Source organism: Microtus ochrogaster, chromosome 1 (assembly GCF_000317375.1).
Source record: "Microtus ochrogaster isolate Prairie Vole_2 chromosome 1, MicOch1.0, whole genome shotgun sequence".
Classification (NCBI taxonomy): Eukaryota; Metazoa; Chordata; class Mammalia; order Rodentia; family Cricetidae; genus Microtus; species Microtus ochrogaster.
The window spans coordinates 37,153,001-37,163,373 of record NC_022009.1 but is presented as its reverse complement, the minus strand read 5'-3'; the positions used below and the strand labels follow the sequence as shown (position 1 = coordinate 37,163,373).

Genomic DNA, 10,373 nt, shown 5'->3' with positions numbered 1-10,373 from the left:
CACACACACACACACACACACACACACACACACACACACGGGAAAGTTGATCCTACTTCTTATCACCAGTGTGTGACAGCTAGCTCCGCGCCTTACCTGTCCCAGTGGCCCAGTCAACAGCCCAGCTACAACCAGACACACATTCGGGGCTATGAATGGACACTTCCCAACATCTACCCCACATATGATCTGCTGGAGCATGGGCAGTGACTGGGCCTATGGAGCCGTAACCACAGGATCTCCATGATTTGGGTAACTTCAGGATATCTGAGAGGAGTTTCAATAAGGGTCCAGTATTGATAGTATACCAGAAGCCAGGGGGCCTTGAACCTGACCAACAACACATTACACAATTAACATTTGCAAGTAAAACTTTTTGGACAAAAGAGTCTACTGCATGATGCAGAGCAGGTACCAAGGACAGCAAGACAAATGAAGAATTGACGGAGAGGTGGGAAAGAAAAAGGAACCAAGTAGGGGCTGCTGTTTGTTTGTTTGTTTATTAAATCAATATTCTTACTTGCATTTTTTACCTTATTTAAAATATTTTTGCATGTTTATCTTATTTATTGTTTTTTTATCTTATTTCATTTTTAGTTTTCCTTGTCAGGGGGCAACACTAAAAGGTGAAGGGCAGATACCGAAAAACTGAGAAATAAGTGGGATTGAGGGGCATAATATGAAATTCCCAAAGAATCAATAAAATAATATTAATAAAAAAATTTTAAAGATAGCTGTGGAAATGTCACATCATAAATGCTGAATTTTACTGAAAACCTAAGACAGACACTGAGATATATCTCAAGGCTCTCCTACCAATTAAGAATACTTTGTCTGGAAAAGCCCAGAACCAGATAATTTCAACTCAGAATTCTACGAAATTTTCAAAGAAAAACTAATACCAATACTCCTCAAATTGTTCCAGACAATAGAAACAGAAGGAACATTGCCAAACTCTTTTTATGAGGCTACAATTACCCTGATACCCAAACCACACAAAGACATTACTAAGAAAGAGACTTACAGACCAATCTCACTCACTCGCTGATGCAAAAATACTCAATAAAATATTGGCAAATTGAATCTAAGAACACATCAGAAAAATTATCCACCATGATCAAGTCAGCTTCATCCCAGAGATGCAGGAATGGTTCAACATATAAAAATCTATCAAACTAATCTACCACATAAACAAACTAAAAAATAAAAACTACATCATCATTGTATTATATGCTGAAAAAGCCTTCGATAAAATATAACATCCCTTCATGATAAAGGTCTTGGAGAGAGCAGGGATACAAGGAAAATACCTAAATATAATAAAGGCAATATACAGCAAGCCAACAGCTAACATCAAACTAAATGGAGAGAAACTCCCAGCAATCCCACTGAAATCTGAAACAAGACAAGGTTGTCCACTCTCTCCATATCTATTCAATATAGTACATATTGAGGTCCTAGCTAGAGCAATAAGGCAAACACAGGAGATCAAGGGGATACAAATAAGAAAAGAAGAAATCAAACTCTATTTGCTGATGATATGATAATTTACAAAATTCTACCAAGGAACTTCTAAAACTCATAAACACCTTCAGTGATGTAGAAGGATACAAGATTAATTCAAGCTGGGCAGTGGTGGCGCACGCCTTTAATCCCAGCACTCGGGAGGCAGAGGCAGGCGGATCTCTGTGAGTTCGAGACCAGCCTGGTCTACAGAGCTAGTTCCAGGACAGGCTCCAAAGCCACAGAGAAACCCTGTCTCGAAAAACCAAAAAAAAAAAAAAAAAAACAAGATTAACTCAAAAAATTCAGTAGTCATTCTTTATACAGATGATACATGGACTAAAAAAGTCAGAGAAACATCACCCTTCACAATAGCCACAAATAGCATAAAATATCTTGGAGTAACTCTAACCAAACAAGTGGAAGACCTGTATGACAAGAACTTTAAATCTTTGAAGAAAGAAATTGAAGAAGACACCAGAAAATGGAAAGATCTTTCATACTCTTGCATAGGTAGAATTAACATAGCAAAAATGGCAATCTTACCAAAAGCAATGTACAGATTTATTGGAATACCCCTCAAAAGCCCAGCAAAATTCTTCACAGACCTCAAAAGGATGGTACTCAACTTCATATGGAAAGGCAAAAAACCCAAGATAGTCAAAACAATCTTGTACAATAAAGAAACTTCTGGAAGCATCACAATCCCTGACTTCAAAACTACAGAACTATAGTACTGAAAACAGCCTGGTATTGGCATAAAAACAGACAGGAAGACCAACGGAACTGAATTGAAGACCCAGAATTGAAGACACACCTATGAGCACCTGATTTTTGACAAAGAAACAAAATATATAAAATGGAAAAAAGAAAGCTTATTCAATAAATGGTGCCGGCATAACTGGATATCAACACGGAAAAGAATGAAAATAGACCCATATTTATCGCCATGCACAAAATTTAAATCCAAATGGATCTAAAACCTCAACATAAAGCTAACCACACTGAACCTCACAGAAGAGAAAGTGGGACATACACTTGAACGCATTGGCACAGGAGACCACTTCCTAAATATAACCCCAACAGCACAGACACTGAAACAGTTAATAAATGGGACCTCCTAAAACTGAAAAGCTTCTGTAAAGCAAAGGACAGAGTCAACAAGACAAAACGGCAGCCTACATAATGGGAAAAGATCTTTACCAATCCCACATCAGACAGAGGTCTGATCTCCAAAATATACAAAGAACTCAAGAAATTGGACACCAAAAAAACCACATAATCCAATTTTTAAAAAATGGACTACAGACCTAAACAGAGAACTCTCAACAGAGGAATCTAAAATGGCTGAAAGACACTTAAGGAAATGTTCAACATCCTTAGTCAGAGAAATGCAAATCAAAACAACTCTGAGATTCCATCTTATACCTGTAAGAATGGCCAAGATCAAAAACACTGATGACAACTTATGCTGGAGAGGTTGTGGGGAAAGGGAACACTTCTGCACTGCTGGTGGGAATGCAAGCTGGTACAGCCCCTTTGGATGTCAGTGTGGTGATTTCTCAGAAAATTAGGAAACAACCTTACTTAAGACCCAGTAATACCACTTTTGGGTATATATCCAAAGGATGCTCAATTGTGCCACAAAGACATGTGCTCAACTATTGTTCATAGCAGCATTGTTTGTCATAGCCAGAACCTGGAAACAACCTAAATTCCCTTCAATAAAAGAATGGAGAAGGAAAATGTGATATATTTGCACAATGGAGTACTACACAGCAGAGAAAAATAATGACATTTTTAATTCTGTAGGCAAATGGAGCTAAAAAACATCATATTGAGTGTGGTAACCCAGACCCAGAAAGACAAATATCATATGTACTCACTAATAATTGGCTTTTAGTCATAAAGCAAAGAAAACCAGCTTACAATGCACAATCCCAAGGAGCCTAGACAACAATGAGGACCCTAAGAGAGACATACATGGATCTAATCTATTGGGAAATAGAAAAAGACGAGATCTCTTGAGTAAATTGGGATCATGGGAGAGGGTAGAAGGGGAGGGGAGAAGGAGGGAGGAGACCAGAGAAAAATGTAGAACACAATAAAATCAATTAAAAATTTTAAAAATTAGGGGGCTGGAGAGATGGCTCAGAGGTTAAGAGCACTTATTGCTCTTCCAGAGGTCCTGAGTTCAATTCCCAGCAACCACATGGTGGCTCACAACCATCTATAATGAGATCTGGTGCCCTCTTCTGGTGTGCAGGCCTCTAATCAGGCAGAACATTGCATACATACAAATAAATAAATAAATAAATCTTTGAAAAAAAAATTTTAAAAATTAAAAAAATAACTTTGTCTTGGACTCGTGAGATGCTTAGAGGTTAGGAACTCTTCATGCCGAGAACCCAAGTTCCATTCACAGCACACACATGGTTGTCCACAACAGTTTGTAGCTACGGTTATGGGGATCAAACACCCTCCTCTGACCTCTCTAAGCACCGTTCTTATACATGATACGCATGTATACATGTAGTGAAAACAGGCATGCACAGAAAATAAAATAAGTGAATCTTATGAATACTTTGTGAAAGTGAAAAGAATACTTTGGGAGTTTGCTAAGTTTCAGGTTCTCTACCTTAAAAAACGGGGAAACAGCCCAGAGGTGCACACCTGTAATTCTACTGCTTAGAAGGCCGAGGCAGGAGAATACTGAATCCCAGGCTATTCTGAGTTAAGTGGAAGACCCCAATCCTGCCTAAATAATGGAAATAAAGGAGTAGGCCTTGACAACAACGTTAAAAATATCTAGTATAAGTTGGGCAGAGTGGAAAGTGTTTGAAATATGGAAGTGAGTAAAACTGACAAACTCCCAGCCACTGTAGAATTTACAGTCTAGTGAGGCGTGTCAGGAAGACAAACTTGTTGGCTGGAGTAATGAGTAAATTTGTAGATGATGGAGGGAAAGACAGACCAATAGAATAAATATAGCATCAACTATAGAATAAAATGGTGAAGGGAGAGTTGGAACAGAGGTGTTGATAAAGTCTGATTTTAAAACATTAATTAAAATTTTATTGTGGTGGGGTGGGCTTGTCTACACATGCATGTATGAGCATCTATGCCACAGCATGCATGTGAGGCCTTCAGTTCTGTCCACCATGTGGGACTCGTTAATCGAACTCAGGCCATCAGGCTTGGTGGCAGCTGCCTTTCCTTACCAGACAGCTTACTGGTCTGGTCTGGTCTGGTCTGGGAAGTCTTATTTTTAACAGAGTCCTCAGAGCAAAAGAGTTCCCTTGGGAAAGGTCATGCATGAAGATCAAGTTTCATAATGAACACAGAACACTTTGATTGTAATACAAATACTTTAAAAATGTAAGTAATAAGTAATGATTGAAATAATGCCAAGGTGACAAGTACTTCACTATGATTATGTATAAATTGGTTAGAATGCTAATTTAAAACTAGAAATAGAAACTAGAGATGGCTCAGCACTTAAGAGCCTTGTTGCTCTTCCACGGGACTTTTGTTTAATTCCTAGAACTCACATTGTAGCAATAACTCTAACTCCAACTACTAGATGCTTTCTTCTGGCCTTCATAGGCATCATGTATGCGCGCGCGTGCGCGCACACACACACACACACACACACACACACACATGTGCATCTATGTAGCACACATATGGAGATGCAGGCAAAACATCCATACAAATAAAATAAAATAAAAAATTCTACAAATAATTTTTAAAATAGAAAAACTGAAACCAAAGTATTAAGTAATCTGTGTCAGGGCATACAGCCATAAACAGCAGGCACAAGATTTGACCCCAGCTTTGTATGTAAGTCTGCCTTCCCTTTCCTATAGTACAAAATCACAACCAAAAAAGGGCACAGGCTTCTCAAGAGTTATAAATTCAAAACTTAAACTAAGTGTTTATTTGGTACATCAAGCAGAAATTAGGGACCAAGTTAAAGGGGACTTAGAGGTAAATTATGTGTCTTGGTGGAATGTTATTCTGTGTTTTTATTGTATTTGTCATCTAATTTTGGATAATCTGTGTGGTTTTTTTATTAACACCTGTTTTTGCTAGCAGTTGCTCTCTGAATTTTCCATTGTGTGTGTGCATGCATGTTCATGTGTGTGGACATGTGTGCGTGTGCATGCATGTGTGTGCGTGTTCATGTGTGCGGACATGTGTGCGTGTGCAGGCATGTGTGTGAGTGTTCATGTGTGTGGACATGTGTGCGTGTGCATGCATGCGTGTGTGCACGTGTGCATTCATATCGAGCCCAAGGATTCAAGCACGATTGACAAGCTCTCTTTCACTAAGCCATTATACATGGTGGTAGCCTGTGACTATTTTAATGTTCTGTTTTGTTTTATTTTGTTGTTTGACTACTGAAAAGTCTCCCATCGCTTGAATGCAAAGGTATGAGGGCCCACAGAGTTGTGAGCCTGTTCCACCTTGACTGGAGGTCACAGAGTTTGAGCTTATTTTTGCTCTCTCAAAATTGTCGACAACAGACGTGGCTACAAACGAGAGAGTCTGAGCAAGGGTGTGGTTAATTAGTGATTGGAGCATAGAGATGGATCTCCTCGGATCCGCTCCACCTGGACAAAAGATCAAAGAATACAAGTCTATTCCTTATATCATGTTATTGAAATCTGGTGCCTTCCCGCTCCCTTTTGGAGTTATGTATATAAGCAGGTGGGGGCGGGGGAGGCAAATTCAGTATTCACTGAACTTCCCTCCCGAGGCTGTTCTGTGTTTCTGTCTCTTCTCTCATATCTCTCTTCCTTTTGCTTAATAATTCTAAAACTCACACTCCTACCCCAGAACGTATGAATTTTGTCAAAGCTGGTCTTCTACAGAAAGATCACACCACCCCTTACACAAATGACAACAGCAGCACGGTCCCTATTATACAAGGACTATTTCTTTCCTACGATCATGTGAGGTACGTTTCTCTGACAGGCTACTTTGTCAAACTTCAAAAGAACAAATTGGTTCCATATCAGATGAAGATTGTTGCAGGTGGTCTAGAAGCAGGAAGTTGGCATCATGTATTAACAACACCCACAGAGCATGGCTACCCAGGATTCTCAATGGCTAGAAATATACTACCCTATCCAACTACAGACACAATTCCATATCCATAGAATCTCACCTTCCTGTCTGGACAGGAGAAGACACTTGAGAGACTGCAGTGTCACTGCTTCTAAACCTGGCCTTGAAAGGGACCAAAGGGCTATAGTACATACAGTTAGTGGACTTTACCAAACTGTGAGTGGAAAGATACAACTTGATTATTTTCTGGTCACTGGGTAACTGGTCGCTGGAGCAAACAAAGTGTTTCTCATTATCACCTAAAAAACAAAAACAACAAAAATCGGTCAAGCTAAAAGGACTTACATGAAAAGTCTGTTAGTTGTGGTACACGCCTTTAATCTCAATACTTGGGAGGCAGATGCAGGTGGATCTGTGTGTGTTCAAAACCAGCCTAGTCTACAGAGCGAGTTTTAGGGCAGCCAGGACTGAAACACAGAGAAACCCTGTCTCAAAAAAAAAAAAATGTTGCAGTTTATAATAAAATAATCCCACACTAGTCCAGAATGGAGTATAATAAAGATTACTTTATTTAGGGGTAGACTCAGAGATCAGCAGTCCTCTGCATGAGCAGGAAGCTAGAACTGAATCCAGCCGCAAGGCACCCCTCCCCACACACACTTTTACATATGCGTATATAGTACATGTGACCATGCCCAAAGTGGGCCAGCATCTTAACGGCTATTGGCAGCAAAAGAAGAATGTGGATTAAAAGATATGACTTAATTTAAGTTATAAGAACTAGTTAGGAACAAGCCTAAGCTAAGGTTAAGCTTTCATAATAAGTCTCCATGTCAATTTTTTTGTGAGCTGATAGATCAAAGGAAAAAAATCTGTGTACATATCCAGCCACATATATCCACATAAGGCCTGAGAAAGTTTTAAAAAAAAAAAAAAAGTTCAAAACACTGAGTCAAATGTGGCTTCCTGCAAGGTCTTCCTGGTGACCAAGGTCTCTCAGATAGGCTCAGTGTACAGAGACTGCCTTCAGGCTGGAACCAGCCACCAGGGCCATGCACTAAGGTGAGCTATGCCGGGTGACAGACGTAGCAGTTTAAAATTAGGCTCACGTGACCAGAAAACACTGCAGATGCTTAGTAATGCTAGGTACAGACAAAGAAAACTTTTAAAAAGGTGCAATATGTTTTAAAATGTGCTTAGGTGCTTAGGAATAGACATTCATAGAAAGAATAGTTTAAAATAATAAATTCTTTGAAAAGAGAATAAAATAACATATAAAAAGAATGTAGAGATGGGAACTAGACAGGGCATCTGGATTCTGTATGGTGCTTTATTGACTTTAACTTTCTGGATGCTGCTGAGCAGAGAATGACAGCTGCTAGAGACACTGGATTGTGGAAGGGAGGGACTGAATTAGACCAGCCTTGATACTTTAGGCATGACATAACTTTATAATGGAAGTCAGAAAATGTATTGCAGTTTGGATAGATAGATAGATAGATAGATAGATAGATAGATAGATAGATAGATAGATAGATAGATAAAAAGACATTGCAGGAAGGGCCTGAATTTTTAGACCAAAATTAGAGGAAAACTTAGCATTAGATTTTAGTAAGAACTAAGAATAAATTTACTTTTTACTGCACATTGTCTGTACAATGTAATTGTTCCAGTGTTCTTTTTCAATTTGTGTATGTTATCATATCAGTGTACCTCCCAAGGATTAGAGTTTGAAATCAACATTTCTTTGCTTCACATGCAACCACTTCTATATGTACCAGCTCCCAGTGTTTCAGAATAATTTAATTGTATCCCTTCTTTCATGTCAGACTGAACTATGCACTGCGCCCCTCACACAGTCTGCAGTTTACTACCTCCAAACGATTGTTTACCGCGTGTCCGATGCTGCCTTTGAAGCACACACTTTCTCATATGTGTACATACAAATTTTACCCACTTTAAGGACCTAGACAGACTGTTCTCTTCTATACAATGCCGGCCTTAAAAACCTGCTTTTCCACGGCCAGATACAATCTCTCTTTTCTCTGACTTCTCTCCTTCGGTGACTCTCCAATATTGGCTCCTAGCCACATATAAGTCAGAAATTCCTACTACAATGTTCTAACTAAACACTGGGACAATTTGTAGCTCATCACATTCTGCAACATATTTGTGAATAGAATATCTGAATTCTTCTATCTATCCATTTATTAAACACCACTGTATTTTATCATGCATTCTAGGATGCAGGAAGATCTCAAAAATGTGTGCACTATGGAAATGGATGTTTCCTTAACAAAATTTTTCTATTATTAAAGTTTTGTGAACTAATTCTATCTTTGTATTTGTTCAGGAAATTCTACTTTCAATTTGGTAGCCCGAGAATTCAGGCATCAAGGAAAAGATTTTTATATCTGTTCAAATAATAAAATATCTGCTTTTAATGGTAAACATTCTATGACTTGAAAGTGACAAAGTATTGTTTTAAAAACTTTGCATATACAACTTGATAACAATGGATTCACAATGACATTATTAGACACCTGGGCCAGAGTAAATAGATAACACATGAAAATGATGGGAAAATACTGACAAAAATATTAAATGGACACTATTTGAACTGCAAATCAGGAAAGGATAAGAATAAGAACTCCTTAAAAGGAAAGAGTCTGATACTTACGTTGATTATATATCACTGCTGATGAAAATTCAAACACATTCAAAAGTAGAATCAGAACATATGTAAGTCGTGATTCCATCTGTTGAAATAAATATAAATAATTTCTAATCAGTTACTCTGAAAATATTATTTTGAGTTTTTAGACATAAAAACAACTACACAGAGGGGAAGAAAACATCTCTTCAAGTTACAAATACTTTCTATACTGTGACGAAAGCAGACGATGAAGCTGGAGGTGGAGAGCCTGCCTAGCAACACACTCCCTGGGTCTGATCCCCAGCACCCACATCACAACTGGCCACCAACAAAACCCTGGAACAGATGCACAACATGACTAAGTTCTAAATTTATCTCATACTGTGTAGTTCAAATATGTAAAAGTATGGACATTGAGAGAGACAGAGAGTCTGGGGGTTGGGATTTTCTTCAATATCGATAACAGTAGGTGAAGTGAGATTCATGATCCTAGATCAACTATAAGATCAAGAACCTGGATTAATAAACACTCTAAGAATGATAAAACTGACAATCTTTTTTTTTTCTTTTACTATCTTGACAATATTCTGACTACCTAGGTTTTGAAATAGTCCACATGGTCCCAAGCTTTCTTGCATGTTCTTGCTGGGTATAGTAAGGATGCAAGTCTCTGGCTCTCTTTATCCAGGGCTTTTCTGGGGTTGTATTTGCAGCCAACAGACACGAGGGAGCTGCAATAGCAGGCCAGTTTCCATGGTGACTGTCCTAAGGTCAGTGTTCTCCCCCTGTGATACATCTCATGACCTGCGAAGGATCTCTTATACAGTCATTTATAACAAAATCCACATATTGAAGTCCTTACCTCTAGAATGTGATCCTATTCGGAGGACGAGGTCATTGAAAAGATGCTCCAACTGAAAATGTCTAGTGTCCTAGCTAAGTAAACTTGGACCTAAAAGAGAAGATGAAGCAAAGACAGGGACAAGAAAATCATCTAGAAACTCACAGGAGAGACCAGACCACATCATTCTCTCACCATCCTCAGAAGAAATGAACTGAACCACGGGCTGAGTGGTGATGGTTCACACCTTTAATCCCAGTGCTAGGGAGGCAGAGACAGGAGGAACTCTAGAAACTCAAG

At 38.7% G+C, this 10,373-nt stretch overlaps 1 protein-coding gene across 1 annotated transcript in view; it reads right to left on the bottom strand.

The window, feature by feature from the left end:
* Nucleotides 1–10,373, bottom strand: part of Catsperb (cation channel sperm associated auxiliary subunit beta) — a 185,433-nt gene that overhangs the window by 173,995 nt on the left and 1,065 nt on the right. Inside the window, exon 2 of the mRNA XM_013349585.1 lies at nucleotides 6,787–6,875. Within this exon, the coding sequence (XP_013205039.1) occupies nucleotides 6,787–6,875 (89 nt within the window). The remainder of the gene's footprint in view (nucleotides 1–6,786; nucleotides 6,876–10,373) is intronic.